This window comes from Onychostoma macrolepis, chromosome 22 (assembly GCF_012432095.1).
Source record: "Onychostoma macrolepis isolate SWU-2019 chromosome 22, ASM1243209v1, whole genome shotgun sequence".
Lineage (NCBI taxonomy): Eukaryota > Metazoa > Chordata > Actinopteri > Cypriniformes > Cyprinidae > Onychostoma > Onychostoma macrolepis.
In genome coordinates this window covers 20881969-20900430 of record NC_081176.1, presented here as the reverse complement: position 1 = coordinate 20900430, position 18462 = coordinate 20881969, and the positions used below count along the sequence as shown (strand labels likewise).

At 36.6% G+C, this 18462-nt stretch overlaps 2 protein-coding genes and 1 non-coding gene across 4 annotated transcripts; 1 reads left to right on the top strand and 2 right to left on the bottom strand.

Moving 5' to 3' along the window:
* Window positions 1–123: 123 nt before the first annotated feature.
* eef2a.1 (eukaryotic translation elongation factor 2a, tandem duplicate 1) lies at window positions 124–6451 on the bottom strand. Its single transcript, XM_058761561.1, is given in 9 exon segments — window positions 124–246; window positions 458–516; window positions 519–562; window positions 643–697; window positions 700–729; window positions 732–774; window positions 890–1135; window positions 1201–1434; window positions 2270–6451. Coding segments are annotated over 9 exon segments (837 nt in total). The 5' UTR covers window positions 2273–6451.
* On the bottom strand, window positions 343–408 carry LOC131531462 (small nucleolar RNA SNORD37). The gene has a single exon (XR_009268700.1). It is a non-coding gene; the product is annotated as a small nucleolar RNA SNORD37 (small nucleolar RNA).
* Window positions 6452–9057: 2606 nt separating the features above from the next.
* creb3l3a (cAMP responsive element binding protein 3-like 3a) lies at window positions 9058–18238 on the top strand. Of its 2 annotated transcripts, none has more exons than XM_058761302.1 (10): window positions 9058–9656; window positions 9887–10021; window positions 10245–10479; window positions 10681–10814; window positions 10978–11088; window positions 11178–11284; window positions 11478–11546; window positions 11626–11710; window positions 12941–13037; window positions 14613–18238. In XM_058761302.1, the coding sequence occupies exons 1-10, from the start codon at window positions 9636–9638 to the stop codon at window positions 14924–14926; spliced, it is 1308 nt and encodes a 435-aa protein (XP_058617285.1). In that variant the 5' UTR covers window positions 9058–9635; the 3' UTR covers window positions 14927–18238. The 2 variants fall into 2 exon arrangements, with proteins under 2 accessions (XP_058617285.1, XP_058617286.1); XM_058761303.1 differs by having other exon boundaries at window positions 9059–9656; window positions 9908–10021; window positions 14613–18237.
* The last annotated feature ends 224 nt before the right edge of the window (window positions 18239–18462 follow it).

Here is an 18462-nt window from a genome sequence, read left to right as displayed (position 1 = left end):
GTTGGTCTATAATACAGATGCCCGCATAAGGCAGACAACAAGGCATCTTAAAACTATGGTCACATCTACTATAGTGTTCTGGTCTCTCTTTATAAGGGAGAAAGAAATATAGCTCACGTAAATCTAGAATTTGTCCAAGTAGTTGTCTGAAGCTGGAATGCCTTCTTTGAGTCCCTTGCGCTTTCGTGTGTCAGCCACAATCTGGGCAGGCTTGGAATTGGCTTCCATGGGGTCTCCAGGCAGGATCTGCCAATGGCCAAACACACTGTGGGAAAGAAAAAACAAATAAGTTCTTAAATCTTAACCAATAGTTATGTTTTATTAAGTTATTCACAACAGCCATATCAGACTGAATATTTTCATCAAGACAATCAGGTCAAAGTGAAGAATTTTTAAATCATCATTAATGGCTTGGATAACAACTATAAATGTTACCACTCAGTGCAAGATTACTCACTTTAAAGATAGGGTCCAGGATCAGTTGGGCAAAAGTCCTGGGGAGTTTTTTGCCATCTGGGAAGTGGCAGACTTGCTAAACTTGCCAGAGGAAGGGTCAAAGTACCTGCAAGAAATGGTCATGTTACATAAAGAAACATTACGTAATATTCAGTTGTGGTGTTCTGTTGGGTTTTCCCATCTCACCTGTCTCCCCAAAGCTTCTTCATGTCCTCCACCTTCTTGCACCGCTCAGCTGGGCTTCACCTTTGGCAGCAAACTTCACATACATCAATGCAGTCCAGATCCAAAGCCAACAGTACCAATGACTGGATCAATCTTCAATCAGGATGTTAAGTAGACACAGTGTACTTTAAAAACATTTTAGGACTAGCAATTTGAACTCATCCCAGAAAAATGTAAAGGTCCCATGAGCAAGCCATGAGTCACTCACCATAATGTTGTCCATAGGGCCATTCTCATCCTTGCCATAGGTGGAGATGATCACGTTGACGTTCTCAATGATGTGCTGGAAGGTCTGGTACAGCTCTTCAGGGCCCAGCTGCAGCTCCAGCAATGCACGGTCCATCTTGTTCATCATCAATACTGGCTTTATTCTCTCACCAATGGCCTGTCTGAGCATGGTCTCTGTCTGGATGCACACACCTACAAGACAGCAATTTTTATCATTTGAATAAAACTTAAAAAAAGCCACAGATCATGCAACATTCATTCACAGATGCCGTGCAGCACAAATCTTCACACACAGACGAAAGTGTTTAACACTCACGTGGACTTGATGGTGATGCAGCGCTCCTGCTCCTTCTCCTTATCTGTGAAACGGGTTTCTCCAGCACGGCCGAGGCAATGATACCAGCTTTTGACACCAGAGTCTGTCAAAGTGGACTTGCCGTGGTCAACGTGCACAATCACAGACATGTTACGGATATTGGACTTCTTGTCCATGATGGCACAGATCTGGTCTACTGTGAAGTTCACCTAGGGAGGAAATTTTAAATAATGAATTATTTCTGGTTAGAAGGAAAAAAATAAAAAATGTAATGCATGTGCACTCAATCCCAACAATACCTATGATTCTGAACTATATAACGACTACCAATTGATCTAGCGGCATGAAGTACAAACTATGCAGGAGCACAGCTATGTTTATACTATATTTTGTTCCTGTATTAAGTGTAATATGAACACCATTCTAATGAATTTCTGAGCAGTGGCTGTTATTTTAGTAAAATGTATATTGTGCGTTTTATTTCAAAGACAAACGCTAATAGCTCATGTGGTCTCAAAATGGCAGCACCCATGAGGAGGCATGCAAAGTTCAATTCTAAAGGATTAATATCTGGGGTCATTGTATGTTTGTGTACATTTTAATACATCTTAAAGTATAATTAACTAGTGCAGAACTTTATTTGCGAAATAAAAAAAATTGCAGAACAATGTGCAAAGGTAAATATTGCTGACACACCACTGAAACAGACATGTGAGAATCAATACAGCTGACAATAGACTCTGATGAAACCAGGCAGCACAATGGGTAAGAAGTGATCAATAACACCCGTTCACCATTTCAATGCAAACTAACTATGTACTAAAAGTGATCAATTGATCTAAAACTTATTTTCAACAGTAACTGTACACATAAACTTCTAGGCAGGGTTTCATTCATATGCTGGTCAGTGTTTCAATAGCGTCTCGTACAGCATCCTCACTATTAAATCAAATTTAACCACTCCAAGCACTTAAATCGTGACAAAATATCAAACTTTAGAAGACAAGTAACGCATAAAGTAAATGCCATCATATATCGACTTACCATTTTTCCAGATGTTTTTCGATGAACGGTGGACTCAGGTTTGCACCGCTTGTCACGCGGGGAAGAGACGGAGGAAAGCGACCCTCATGAATATATATCAAGCGCGCGCTGTACGTATTGTACGTCATGACGTCGGGCCATGGTTCACTTTTAAAGGCGTATCACCATCGCAGTTTCCAGGATGACAGAAAATGTAGAGAACAGGGTAGAAAACGCGATAAAATATAATTGAATTACAGGCACATGAAATGGCACAAAATGAAAAACAAAAAATTGACATTTTAAACGGTTTCCTTCATATCTATTGGGAATAAAACAGGCATTCGACCAGCAGGTGGCGCCTCGTTACTAAATTCACAAAGCCTCTGTTATAATGTCTTCAAAGCCTTGCAAACTCTGATTTACACACTATCAATATTTTTTAAGTTTCTCATGCGGTTGTGATTGACCAGTAAGGAATTTTTAACAGGGGAAAAAGTGATGCTAAAGGTGATGGGGATGAAAATCATATATTTGGCAGATCGTGTAGGCGATTATATTGATGTGGTACTGTATGTGTTTTGGCTGTAATTAAAGGGATAGTTCACCCAAAAATGAAAATTCTGTGATTCCTTTCTAAAATAGCCTACCGATTATATACATATTATATATATATATATATATATATAGTCCAGTTTTGTGGACATTCACACAAAGATCAGTCATTAGTCGGGTGGCGACAGCATTTGACCGCTGGATTTACAAAAATAATTTCAGGTTTAAGAAGGGTTTCAACATTTCATCAACTACTGGTCTTCAACAAGCCCAAAAGGGCCCATGTTACACCTCTCTTTATCTCCTTGCACTGGCTACCGGTTGCAGCTCGCATCAAGTTCAAGACATTGATGCTTGCATATAGAACAACCACTAGATCAGCACCCGCCTACTTCCACTATTACGAATCTACATCCCCTCCAGAAGTCTGAGATCTGCTAGTGAGCGACGCCTCGTGATACCATCACAGAGAGGCTCAAAATCACTGTTCAGAACATTCTCGTTCACCGTTCCTGGCTGGTGCAATGATCTTCCCACAACTATCCGGAGTGCTGGATCCCTGTCAATCTTCAAGCAACAGCTGAAAACTCATCTGTTTCGACACTACTTGACTTCATCCTAAACTTAAAAACTTTCTCTTTCTCTTTATTTATTCCTTCCCTTGCTAGCTTGTACTTATTTGAACAATGCCTGAGACTTGGCATTACAAGCACTTCCTCTGATTGCCTCTTTAAGATGAATCGCTTTATGTATTCCCCAACTGTAAGTCGCTTTGGATAAAAGCATCTGCAGAATGACTAAATGTAAATGTAAACTACTGATGAACACATTCATTTTTATTTGAATTATTACTTTGTAGGTTTTTTAACCATGTATTATTAATTATAACTAACTAAAATGCACATATTCACATTATTTCTTAGTTACATGTAATAATGCAGGCATTCCAAAACTTTTTGTCATCTAAACCTTATTCAGCAAATATATTTGCTTTAAGTACCCCTGAGATTTTAAAATAAATATTTCAATAATGCAGGTAAATAAAAATATTTCATCTTTTTTAGTAAGTGTTTTATTTACTCCTATACTTATGAATGGGAGAAACTGCAACGCGCAATATGGAGGAATAGTCCCACTTTCTAAATGAAAGAGCCATATTTCCCATAGAAACCTGACTAGTCTAGCCTGAATTGACTGGTCTAGCCTGAAAAATAAGCTTTTTAAACACTATTTAGCATAAGAAACAACATTCATAGGGCAATTAATTTCAGATTTTTTTTTTGCTGATTTGACATGTAATTTAATTGTGAGGTCAGCGAGCAGTTTTTGAGATTTCAGGATTCCCCCATTCATTACGAAAGTCTTGTACGAGCTGCCCGGAGGCGTTACAAATATGGCCGCCGAGTGACGAGACTTTCCTCGAAAGGGAGTTTGTTTTAAAATGATTTATTTTCATTTTAATATTTTATGATTTAATTAATTGTCAGCTTTTCATTAAACTCACAACCCCCCTGCAGTTCCTTTACGAACCCTAGTTTGGGAAACCTTGATGTAATATAATGTTAAATGCACTTCATGTTGTAAATTACAATGAATGGAACAAGTTTTCTTACTCTTTGCATTTTTTACATCATTATGGTACAAGATAATGCTATTTAAATCGATGTAATAAACGAGTTAAATCAAAAGTAATCTAAAAGTAATCTGATTATATTACCTAAAATGTGTAATGTAACGGATTACGTTACTGACTACAATTTTTGTCATGTAATCTGGAAAAGTAATCTACCCAGCTCGGTGTATATGAAAAGGTCAGTATCTGCTCATGAAGTGTAAGAAAACCTTCATGACATTGATATTTTAAAAAAAAGTTGTAAAAGGTTTTTTTTTTATACCTTTGAAAAATGTTTAAAAACTTTCAAATTATGATTAAGATGACTTTTTACTTAGAGTGACTCTATTTTGAAAATGGTGTAAACATTTTTTGAAAATGTAAACAATTTGTAAAAAAAACAAAAACATTTCTAAGAACTTGACACTTTTTCAAACAGATTTCACCTTTGTATTATCACAGACATCGTTATTCATCAATGACCTTTTAAATTTAGGATATTTAACGCCCTCAAACATCCCTGCAAGCTTCACATTCAATGGCAGTCCTGTAACCCTCAAAAACTGGCAGATAAAGTATGTTACAGCTGGATTGAATATGTGATTCAGCACATTGCATGCTTTGGCTCGGGTTATGCATTTGCTTTGAAGCCAAGGGCATAAGAGCAGCCTGATGCATGCACTCAACTATAATGACAGATTTTGCACTTCAGAGTGAGCATGTTTTATTTCTAAACACTTTGTGCTCTATTTTTGTTTGTCTTGCAGCCTATTCTACAGGTTTGCAGGGCTGGAGCATCCAGATGGCTACAGTGCCCACGTGGATTGCATGTAAGGTAGAGAAAAAAAGTATACAATTGACCTATCAGTAAGCCCCCCTTAGTTATTGTTGATGTTTTTGCACAATTTTGGACACAGAAGGCCAAATGGTAATTAAATATTCCATGGAGGGATTTATAAAATATTTAAAAATAAATACGGTGGGTAACTTGAAGTGAGGGTTTACAGATCACAATGCAAGCAGGAGAAGTCTCATATTACGGTCGGTCATCACGATCGTGGATCAACACTGTTCATGTATCGCAGGGTACGATTAAATTAATGTACATTTAACCAGAGGCACTGAAATGTCGACCTTTGTTTGTGTGTTTTTGACCTACACTGTACAAGACGCGAGAACATTCCGCTATTTAGGTTTGTAGCATGGACTCACTAACTTTAACGTTAGCTAGTTTTAGCCAGAGATACCTTGCTAAAGCACAAGATAACATTAACGTTCTGCTTGAGCAGATGAAAATTGTAACTTAATGAGTGTATATCAACCAGAAAATGAACGTTTTTGTCTTCATTGGGGTGAATAATTAGGGACATTTTGCTCTGTTTTGTTTGGATTCAGGAAATGTAATAAAATAAATGATATTGCCCATCCTCTCAGGATACCTGGAATCAGTGTTACGAGTACCCCAGGCAAATCGTTTTTCCATTTTTGAAGCATAAACCCCATAAAACCGATGCGAGCTTCGGATCTTCCAATGTTTCTCTATGGTGCTGAAACCTAAAGATGTCCGAGTTCCGCTCCCCGTACAACTGATACTCAACTGCCATTGGCTAGTCTGTGTTCGAGGGGAGGGGCTTACCGATAGGTCGATTGCATTTGTGCTCTTACCATCTATGTGACAACAATCTTCACTGTTGTTGAGAGGTGTACGGGAGGAAGAAGAGACTGCAACCACATCAAGGTCACAAGTTCACTGAATACAACCATTTTAACCAAACCGAGAACAGACAGTTTCTGACAGTAACACAATAGGACACCATCAGTCTGTCTTGAGATTAAATCAGAGTGACAGAAAAGAGCGACTTGGTCGGGGGCATGAGCCTTCAAACCGTCTGAGTGGCTAAGAAGCATCAGTCAATAAATGAAGTGAGCTGAAAATATATATTTTTTTCAGTCAGCGCATTCATGGGATGTTGGTTACGGCTGCTTATGCTTAGTTAAGTACTTTTCTATGGAAGCCTGTTTCCGCCACTGAATAAAAAAAAAAAAAGAAAAAAAAAAGTTTATTGTGACTTTTGATCTCACAATTCTGATTTTTTTTCTCAAAATTGTGAGATATAAACTTGCGAGTTAAGTTTTGAGGGGGAAAAAAAGACTGATATGTTCTCAGAATTGCGAGTTTATATCACAATTCGGAGAAAAAAAGTCAGAATTGTGAGTTTATATCTCGCAGTTCTGACTTTATTTCTCAGAATTGCGACTTTATGTCTCGCAATTGCGAGTTTATATCTCAGAATTATGACATTATTTCTCAGAATTGCGAGTTTATATCTCAGAATTGTGACTTTTTAACTCGCAATTGTGAGTTTGTATCACGCAATTATAAGAAAAAAAGTCAGAATTGTGAGATAAAAAGTCGCTATAAACTTTTTTATTTTTTATTCAGTGGCAGAAACGGCCTTCCATACTTTTCAGTGTCACTGGCTAAGTAAAAAAAAGATCAATATTTTAAAGGTAAAAAATGGTATGGTAAAAATCTAAGTTCCCTTAAATGGGTTATTTCATTTAATTTCACAGTAAAATACTGTTAAATGTCAAAACGTCCAGTTTTTTAATGTTTTACATTTTTTTTGGTTATGCAAACGGTAAGAGAACATTTTATTTTATCATTTTGCAGACATTATGGGAATGTAAGTTTTGAATATTTTCTGAATGTTCCAAAACAAGTTGTAACATAAGACAAACTAAAACGTTTCAGAAAAAAACTTTCCATAAATGATGTATTAATAATTTCTTTGTGCTAAAGTTTTGAGAATAGTATGAAAGACTTGTTATCTTTGAACGAACATTATATTTGTTCGTCTATTCTCACCGGAGCTTATGCTACACATACGTCTTACGTCACCTGCTGGAACGCCACTTTCTCGTGAACGTGTGTACGACAGTTAGGTACAGTTAGCTAGAGATTACGGTTTATAAAGTTTTAAATATGGATATTTGTGTGTCAAATGTGTCAATTCACTTCAGAAGGTCTTTATTAACCCCCAGGAGCCGTGTGGAGCTCTTTTTATGATGGATGGATGCATTTTATTGGACTTTAAAATCTCATCGCCCATTCACTGCCATTATAAAGCTGGGAAGAGCCAGGGTATTTTTTAATATAACTCTGATTGTATTTGTCTGAAAGAAGAACGTCATATACACCTAGGATGGCTTGAGGGTGAGTAAATCATGGTCATTTTCATTTTTGGGGAGAACTATCCCTATAAAATGTTGCTTAAAAGGAGGAAAAAGTCTCCAATGTTTTCTATTCTTTGTAAAGCATGCAGCAAAGGTGTCCTTGCCTGAGTCATTTATAGGGCTTAATAGAAACAGTGCAGAAAAATCAGTGCATCACATTCGAAGCCTCTTAGTTTGCCATTGATTTTTGCCTAACTGTGATGTTTCAAAAGGGCTTTCGTCCTAAATATCCAGCAAAACCGTCCGTCCTTCAGTTTTCCTTCAAACTTTCCCTGAAATTGACACTCCATGTAGGAATTCCACTGTCTAATTATGTCTCTTGTGGAGAGGTACGTGAGTGCTTTGTAAAACGGCGGCTGATGCTTTGAACCGTGTGCATGACGCTGCTAACTTTGATGGTTAGTAACCGCAGTGGACATACGTAAATCTGACTGTGCCATTAATGCCTGTTTAAAGTTCCCCTGCATACAAATGACATTGTACCTTGATTGATGACTGAATCTGTGCTTGCTAATGAAGAGTAAGCAAAGAAACGGCTCTGGTAAATTTCAACAAAGCCTATCTGATACACAACAGAGCTCCTCTGAGAATGAGAAATTATCTTTTTAAAGCTACAGCCTACACAATAGATGATTCCTCGTAAATCACGATAGCTTTCAAATGGGCCTGCTTCAAAGTTTTACGTGGCAGGTGATGAAATAAGAGTAGCTGGAGATAGACTGGCTTTAAGAGAAGACACACTGTGCCTGATGAGATGATAGTTGCTCCTATGTGACTCAAAGCAGCTCTGACGTCAAGAAGAGGATGAGAACAGATCTTTACCATTCAGAAATAAATAAAATATGCCATATACAACAGTCAAGTCTTATAAAGGCGGACAAGTATAGCCTATATTAAATAAATAAAAACAAAACAAAACAAAATACTCTGGTGAAGTCAGAAAAGTATAATTTTAATACTAAAATGAAAATCGATAATAATTCAAATAAAAAGCTAAAATATTTACATAAAAATAGCAATAATAATAAAGTATAAATATATATGCATGGCTTAAAACAGCTCAGATGGCAACAGAACTAAATAATAATAAAATAAACAATAGTCTGGTGAAGTCCGTGAAGCAGTATAATTAATAATAGAATGAGTTAATAATAATTCAAATTATCAGAAATCAAATAAAAAGTAATTACACTGTAAAACTAATAATAATAATAGTAATGTATATATGCATGATTCAAAACAGATCTTTACCATTCCAAGACAATAAATAAAAAATACATTGAAAATAATTGCTTTCTACAACTAGTAATAATAATTATATTGTTTATTATGTATATTATATATTTCTTGATTATCAAAACTGTGTGAAAGGTCGAATTACCTCAGACAGAAGGGAAAATATGACCTTTGAACTGGCTCTGCATCAGGCGTTTTCCCATAACAAATGCCTGAAACTCTTATTAAGTAACTTATTGATTGATTGATTTTTTCCAGGAATGAGAAGGGAAATGTGGTAGACTGTTGAGGAGAAAAAAATTTGTAAAAATTGTAACTTCTTCTGGTAGCATATGAAAAAAACACAAGGTTTTGCCATTATTTTTAGATGTGAGTTTGCCCTTTTGATGCACTTTACCTGGTTTGACTCGATTATATGATTAAATTAGTTGATTATATGATTGCTATAGATTTTTACTTGATACTGTCTACTATAGAAGTTGCAATATGTTTGGTTGAAATACAAACAACACTATTTCTCCTGGGTGTTCCCACCTTTTTTTTTTTTTTTTTATCTTGCATCACAACAAAGAACAGCCAATCAAACGCAGAATTGAGAATGATGACCTGTTGTGTTGGAGTTTGAACTTTGTCCTGGGTGAGCAGAGGGACAAAGACACAGCAAGACTTGACAGATATTTTGGTTTTGTCCCATTTTTGGCATTTTTTCAAGGATATTTTAGATTGCGTTACCCTTGGGTCACAGTAATGGAGAACTATTCAGACAAGGTAAGTCCTAATGTTTTGAATTTTTACTGGTTTTGCATGAGAAATTAGTATTGAACGTATGTTATCTAGCCTGCCTGTGTAATATCTCCTACAGAGCAAAGTTCAGAAAAATGGAAAAGTTATCTTTTCTTCTGTCTTGTCTTCTTGTTTCAACATTTGCTTGCTTTGCTGCTTCGGTCCATTTTCTGTATTTTCCATTGAATCCCACTGGCAACAAATGATATATACAGCAAATATATTCACTATCTCAGGGTGGTGAAGGGTTAGAACTACTCGATTTGCTCTTTGATAAGAATGACGGCATCTTACGGCATGAGACTATGGGTCCACAAAGCGATCAGCTTTGGCCAGTTCAAGATCCTCATGTAAGTCTGGCTTCTTCCAAGTTTTTTTCAATTCTTCGAAGTGTAACATATAAAATGAAAATGATAATTTACTTACCCTTATGTCATTCCAAATCTTTTTGACTTTATTCCTTGTGCAGAACTCAAAAGAAGATAAGAATGTTTTTCAAAATCTTCTTTTGTGTTCCGCAAAAGAAAGAATTCAGTATCTGATCAATCACCATCCTGTATTCTCGATTGCCAGATGATGATGCCCGCTCAGGGTAACGAGGAGTTCTTCAACGCACTTTTAGGTGGGTACGACTCTGTTTCTGGATCTCCGGTTTGGTCGCCCTCTCCTAGCGACAGCGGAATCAGCGAAGATCCTCATTCGGATCACATCGACAGTCCGCCGCCAACCGCAAGCCCTCCTTTGGAGCCTCACATCGTCGTATCCCAGGCGCAACACAATCTCGACACCAACTTGCCATTTAATTTCAGTGAGTATCAAGTATTCGTAAAGCGAACCTTGCTGGTGACTCGAGACTCTGTAAACACAGAAGATTAGCCTCCTACTTATTGATTCACTGCATTGTGTGCTGTTTTGCTACACATTCTGAAGATAAGCCCCTATTTCTCAGCTTTGTGAATCTCTTCACATGCAAACAAAGAAGGATAAATAGTATTATCTGTTGCTGCAGATGGCTGGGAGACTGGATTCCTCCCAGACAGGGCTGGGGGGATGCAGCGCGCATCTGAAACGCCACTGGCAGAGGCGAACACTGGATTCCCCCTAACTGTGAAGGACCTGCTGCTATCTGGCACACCAGAGCCTGTGAGTTTGCACTCAGGCATGAAGCTAAGTAAACACACAAGGCAGAATAGGGAAAAGGTGAACTTGAGTGCAGATGAAAGGTGAACTCGATAGGTTTCTGACCATCCAGGCACACAGAGACGTTGATTGGATTTGTTACTTTCATGTCCGTTTGATATTCCAGGCCACAAAGGCGACCCAGCAGTCCTACCAGGAGCTGGTTCTCACAGAGGATGAGAAACGACTACTTGCCAAGGAAGGAATGACTCTGCCAAATCAGTTCCCGCTCACCAAGGTACCGTCAGTTGGCAATTACACCATAATAGTAGAACTCAGCAGACTGTCTTTGTAGCTCAATGTTTCTGCTTCCCTCCCGTGATCAAGTACGAGGAAAGGATTCTGAAGAAAATCCGCCGAAAGATCCGCAACAAACAGTCGGCCCAAGAGAGCCGGAAGAAGAAGAAAGAATACATCGACGGCCTGGAGAGCAGGTATTCGCTGTTGTGCTTGAACAAATGAAGCAAAAGCGGAAGCTACGTGCATCGAATCACAGAGTAAAAATTTCATAATCCGAGTTGATGAAATTTGCAGCTATTGAACACAACCCCCCCTGGCAAAATACCAAGTGGAAGTTCACTGAGAGTGGATTTGATTACAAATTTGTGTTTAAATTTGTGTTCATAGGATGGCGGCATGTAGCGCACACAACCAGGAGCTGCAGAGGAAAGTCTTCCAGCTGGAGAAATGCAACATGTGAGGGAATCATTTAATTGGTAATCTTCACACTGCATACAGCCTCCTGAATTTGAACTTTTTACCCTCTCCATCTCAGCTCCCTGATGGAACAACTGCGTCGGTTGCAGGCGATGGTCATGAATGGATCCAACAAACCGGCCCAGACTGGGACCTGCATTCTGGTGAGAGTTAAAAAAGAGATATTAGCACATGAAAGATCCAGTCATACAGTAATTATGCTTTGGGAATTTGAAATCACACACATACATAACACATAGCATTTTCTCTGGCACTTGCCACTGTTTTCTCTCAGTGCAAGTCAAATGTGTTTTCACCACAAACATCTTTATATCAACACAAAAGCAAAACGGACTCAAAATGTGTACTTGGTCTTATTTCGAATTATGTTATTTCAAAGAAACATTTTGAACATGATTCCCATACTAAAATATAATACCTCTTATATATTTATTTATTTATAAAGACACGTTTATACTGCGTAAGAAGAATAAGAAGCATGTTTGCAAAATTTTCTTTTTTTAATTAATTAAACTGAATTACAATAAATTATTGAAAATGGTTTGGAAAATATTATCTATGCTTTTAGATGTATAACCCTGAAGAGAAACATTTCCGATTTTGAATCATTTATTCACAGATTCATAAATACTGTTCCAAAGCATTTATACAGAAAACATTGCCTTACAACCCACCATAAGCAATCCAAACTCACCGGAAAGAAAAATTCCTTAGAAAGATGCAACACAAACGGTTCACTGCAAGAGCAGGACAGATAAAACAAGATTACATGTTGTAAATTAAAAAAAAAAAAACTATATGCAGATTTGTTATTTCTTACTATTATTTTATTCTGTCACAAGAATAAAATAGGAATTATTTCAAGTCTTTCAAAAGCAGAATGATATGTTTCAAATGCCAGATTTTGTCATTTGTAATTAAACATTCTGTTCATTAAAGTATCCTGGAAAAAAAAGTTTTACAAAAATATTAAGTAGCGCTGTTTTCATTATGATAATAATAATAAGAAATTTTTCTTGGTCACCAATTCTGAAGGAACAGAACAGACTGGTTGGCTGATAAAAATTTAGCTTTGCCATTGCACAAGTAATATTAAGTGAAAATTTCTGGTTGACTTCAATTCAGTAAATGTAAAAAACTTTTGTGTTTTATGAGGTAGCACAGGACTTTGACTGACAAATGCTTTTAAAGAAATCTTCAGTGTTCCTCAACATGAAGGGGAGCTGGGGAACTAAGTAATCACATATCAAGGAAATCCAATCTACAGCTATTTGAGAACATACCTCAAAACCGGACGTTACATCGAAGCTGTGCTTCACTAATGGTCTTCCGTGCTTCTCCGCTCAAACTTTTCATCTGCCTCTGTCCCTCAGGTGCTGCTTCTGTCTTTCACCTTGATTCTGCTGCCCAATCTGAAGCCCTTCACAGATACCAAGGTCAGCCAGCATGGAGACTTTAGCCCATTGAGAGGTGAGTTTTCTGGCCGAAACATCTCCTCCATCCGGTCCTTGAGGGGATAAACCCATTACAACTACCTTATATCCTCTCGATGCTAACTTGACAGGAAAATGTCATGCTTGAAGAACAATGGGTTCTTCAATCTGTGTAATGTATCATTTGGTTGACAAGCCATTAGGCTTGGACTGAAACTTTGTGACAGTTATTGGAGGTACTGCGAGAGGTGACGCGGACTCGAAGAATGGCAAACAGCTTAGTCATGTTTTCCACACGTTGAATCAACGGCGTGGAAGAAAAGCTGTAATTTGTCCTCATCAAACTGCTGTCAGTGTTTCTGAAGGGAATCAATTCTTATTCTGCAGGCTAAGCATAGGTCATGGTTAAAGTTTGGCGCACTTGGTCACAGTCTTGTTCGATTAGCGTCCTGTTGAGCATCGCAGCGCTTTTGAAGTGGATGGCTGAAGTTCAGGCAGAAAAGAACGGGAAAACGTGTCACAGCGTGACATGTCTATGTTTATTTCCTCCACAGACATAAAATAACTAGAAATTCACTTTCTACTTCCTGTACTGTAGCTAGTCAAAAAAAAGGTTGTGAGCTTGATTATGAGGGATTGACAATAAGTGTATGAATATCTTCACGTAATGGGTGTTTCTTCAGCTTACATAACTTTTATTTCACAAAGGTGTATTCAAAACAGATTTCAACTTTTTTGGTCTATGAAGGTCACAAAAACTTGGAAAGTCTTGGAAAGTTTAATCATGCTGTTTTTCTACTTTCTATTTTTGCTATTTTTCAAATGCCCTTCATGTACAGATTTTTTTTTAACCCTTGTCAGGAATCCCAAATTTAAAAATCTATCATAAAAATATGAATTATTCCACAGAAAAAAATATTATAATCTTAATTACTAGTGAAATATCGATTAACTATTTAATATGTATTGTGTAAAATGTTTTCTAGCCATTTTGTTTAAGAAATAAGTGGAATCATTTTCACCACTTCCACCATTTCATTTTTTTTTTAAAGTTAGTGTACTTAATTACCAAGGAGACGATAGTGTCAGTAAAAAGCTTAAAATGAAATATTGAGACATGATGTGTGAAGAAACTAAAGAGAAATTAAGGTAAATATTATTTGTGCACATCATATAATTTCCAATAAGCAAATGAAGCAAAACGTGTGTAAATAAAATTTTTTGTGAATGTATGATACAAAATGCTATCTCTGAAATGAGACAAAAGGAGTCAACCTTTTTTTCCCACAAAAATAAAATGTTTACAAAGTAGGCTACTTTACGTTACAGAACACTAAATGCAAAATGCGATTTGGCGAAAATGACGATTTGGTGGGAATTTTCAGGACATTTGATGAAAACGAAGACAGAATTCTCTCGTGGTCTATGTATAGACACTGTTGTTAATTGTTATTGATTAGGCCTACTTGAACTATTGAGATTGTACAGTTATTTTCCAAAGGTCCAAAAGTGCAAATATCAAGTGGTGTTTGTTTTAAAGAAGGATAGCACAGACACGCTTCTCACAAGGAGTTTGAAGTAACTTTCTTACATTTTCTTTAACCCCTTTCAGTTCAGTCACGGTCACTGCACAACCTTCAGTCTTCCCGCGTGCTGCGCGCCCTCGAGCATCCGTTCTCCGTGTCTGAGGACTCCAAAATGCTCCCGCGCTTCTCTGAGGATAAAAGTATGGCGGAGATAGCATCGCTGCTGGGAAGACTTCACAGGAGACCAGAATTCACCAATTACGATTCTGAATCTCACAACCACAGTTTAGACCAGCATGACGACCATCACCATGGAGACCCCATCACTGGGCATGTAGCAACAGTGACCTTGAATCCACGACGTGGCTCAAGGCGGAGTCCTCATGCTGATGACATGTGAAGGGCAGAAGGGGATTTACCCGGGGATTTGTCAAAACTCCTTTAACAGCGCTTCTGAAGACGGGAGCCAGCTAACAGATTGCTGGAAGCTCTTTTTTCTTCTTTCTGCTGAAGTAATTTTTAAGAGATAGAGTATAGCTGCTTATTTTTATATATTATCAACACTGTAAAAAAAAATTCTGTAGTTTTTACAAAATTATTTTGGCAGCTGTGGTTGCCAGAATAATTTTGTGAAAAAATACAGAAAAACAGTAAACACATTTACGGCCAAAAACTGTAAATTTTACGGTATGAAACTGTAATTTAAAAACAAGAAAATTAGAATTTAAACCGTAAATTCAATAACGCACACTACTATTAAAATCTTTTTTGGGTTACACTTTATTTCCACTTTAGACATTTTACTAACTATAAGTAACTTTTTAACTACATGTCAACTAATTCTCATTAATGTCTACTAACTCTCAGTAGGGTAGGTTTAGGGTTAGTAGAATAAGTTGACATATACTTGCAAAGTCTCTCATAGTCAGTATGTTGTATGTTGTGGACCCATCAAAATAAAGTGTTAGAAAATATTAAGCAGACAGTCTACTAATACTCTAATAGTTGTAGTTGCAAAGTTACTTACTGTCAGTAGAATGTCTAAAGTGGACTATCAAAATAAAGTGTTACCCTGTTTTGTACTTTTAACATACTGACAACCACCATAATAATGCAGGTGGTAAAAGAGAAAGCCACATGAAGAATCAAAGATCATCACAAGTAGCTTCGCCACAAGCAGAAGTATATACTAATATATAGAAGGTGCACAGAGTCATTCATGCAAACACAAAATACCATCACGGTAACACACATGATACTTAAATAATGCAATAAACTTTCATTAAACAACCGAAGATGTAACATAAAGCCCAAATGTACATAACTGATAACAAAATTATTATTAAACTATTAAAAAAACATGATTATTTAAACAAAATACTTTCAAATGTGGAGTGTCATGCAGGGAATTCTGGGAATATCAGTTTACAGTTTTTGACTTTACATCATACATTGATTTGTTCTTTTTTACTTCTAAAAACTGTACAATTAACAGCATTTTACTGTAAAATTACATGGTTAGATCTTTTACAGTTTTTCCCTGTATATAGTACGGGAACTTACTGTTAACCTATTAACAGTTTTTTTCCATAGTGTTTTTACAAAATTTTACAGTTAAAATTACAATTATTTTTTACGGTGAAACTTTGGATAAAATAACAATTCCAAATTTTATCTGTTGATTTGGAATGCTGAAAATGCATTTTCTCTCGTTTTAAACTTGCCAAAGCGGATTATCTTTCTTTTTCGTTAAAATGCAGTGGGGTCCAAACGAAATAAATGCGTTTTCTTAAACAAGGCAATTATTTTTGCAAGAATAACATGGCTGACTGACTGTAGCTACATTATTTTGCTTGTTACAAAGCTACAAGTTAAATGAATATGTGCACATGAAATATTGAATTATTTTACAGTTTTGTAGCCTATTATCTTAAATTTTCCGCTATGAAAAAATAGTTGACTAATAACGTACAAAACAATCGGACTAGCAAGGAGATGAACGCTGAAATAATATTGCTGTGATATTAATAATTTTCGCCACAATTGATAACAGAGATGCAAGATGGCGACCGTTGCGTTTGTATGAAACAAGAGAGTGTGAGAGAAAGTTGTGCCGGTTTCATTAATAATACACAGCGTTGGCATGGCCTGCGTCCGAAAGCTCTAAAATGCTGCCATCGGGGGCAGCATTCCAAGGCAGGAAGGCATCAAGTCACGTCAGAATCCAAATTCTGCTTTACTTCCTGTCTCCAGAGGTACCTTCTTCCAACTGAATTTTGAAGACAGGTTGCCAACTGCTTTCAATTGAAAGTAGCTAAAACTGGTAGCTAAATGTCACTAGAAAACATCATAATGGCAAATTCACTGATCTATATAAAGATGAATATAGATCAGTGGGCAAGATAAAAACTTAGATGAGTTTTGTCCAAGAAGTTGCTATATTTGTCCCTAAACCTTTGAAAAAAGTCTCAAAAGGGGTGGGGAAGTAGCTAAATCTAGCTACAAAATCGCTAAATTGGCAACAAGACAGATGTATCCATTCGCTGCTTTTGATATCCCACAATCCTGTGCATTCCATTCTGTGACAGTTGAGCTAAAACATAAAGATGGCGTCTGAAAGTTGCGTTTGGTTGTCAATTTGTGTGTAAATGTATATTTCTGACTAACTTTTTGCACTTTTGATGTCATTTCTAGCGAGAAATCAGTATTATAGTAATTAAATATTCGTTTAGTTATCACCAAAACTGTTACGCTGCCTCAGAAGCCTGTCTGCAATCACACTGTAAAAAGTGATAAGTTGACTTAACTTAAAAAAATTGAGGAAACCCGTTGCCTTAAAATTTTTAAGTAAATGATAATTAAAAAAAATAAGTTAAGTGAATTGTCAAGTTCACTTAACTTTAAAAAATAATGATTTTCTGAAAAATGAAAAAAAAAGGGTTTCCTCAATTTTTTTAAGTTAAGTCAACTTTTACAGTGCAGTTTCATGAGGTGCCTTTGAGCAAAAACGCTGCCTGCAAAGTCATTGCCTCATAAGACAGCAAGGCAGCAAGTCAGCTGCTTTCGGACGCAGCCATGGAAATATCAGGTCGCTGGATGACGCGATTGACCAAATAGAATCAAGTATTCAGAGCGTCGTGTAATAAAATGTAAATAAAAAAAAATAACAATTTGAGTGAAAAGTTGAAATAAAAAATATGAATTCAAAAGTTCAATGCAAGCAATGAAATCTGAGTGTGTACAAATGAATTAACATGGTAAGTTTGAAAATGTTAAATATTTCATATTTATTTGACTTTTTTTAAGATTAAAGGTTATTAAATAAATCCCAGATGTGGCATCAGACTTTTGGACTCCACTGTATATATTATAGCTGTGATCACTAGAAATTTGAACCATCTGTTCTGCCAATGTATTACTTGCACTACAGCTAAGGTGAATAATAATACAAAATCAGCTCATTCCAATTCATGAATTTTACATTTTGAATCCTTCAGCAAGTTTGTCCTAAAGTACTGCCTTGTGTTTGTTTTCTCTTTGAAGACAGTTTTGCTTTATGGGTATTAATCTGAATGCTAAAGTAATTTTTTATGGACTAAGAACAAGTTAGTGTGCATAAATTGCTTTTGATAACAAATGTGCTTTTTCAATAAAACGTTGTGTTGAATTGCCTTTCAACTTATTTTATGGGGTTGCTTTGTTGTTGCTTTTTCCAATAAATGTTGTAAAATACGTCTTATGAAATGGACAACTCTGGGTCTACGTCAACACATAAATGCCTTTCAGCACAATTTGGATGTCACGAGAGACAGAATGAGGCCAGTGCAGATGAGAAGAACAGGTGAACAACCTATCTCAGTAAAAACAAATACGAGCATCCTTGACAAATACAGTTTTTATGTGGCTAGACCCATTATCAATATAAAGGCGCTTTAT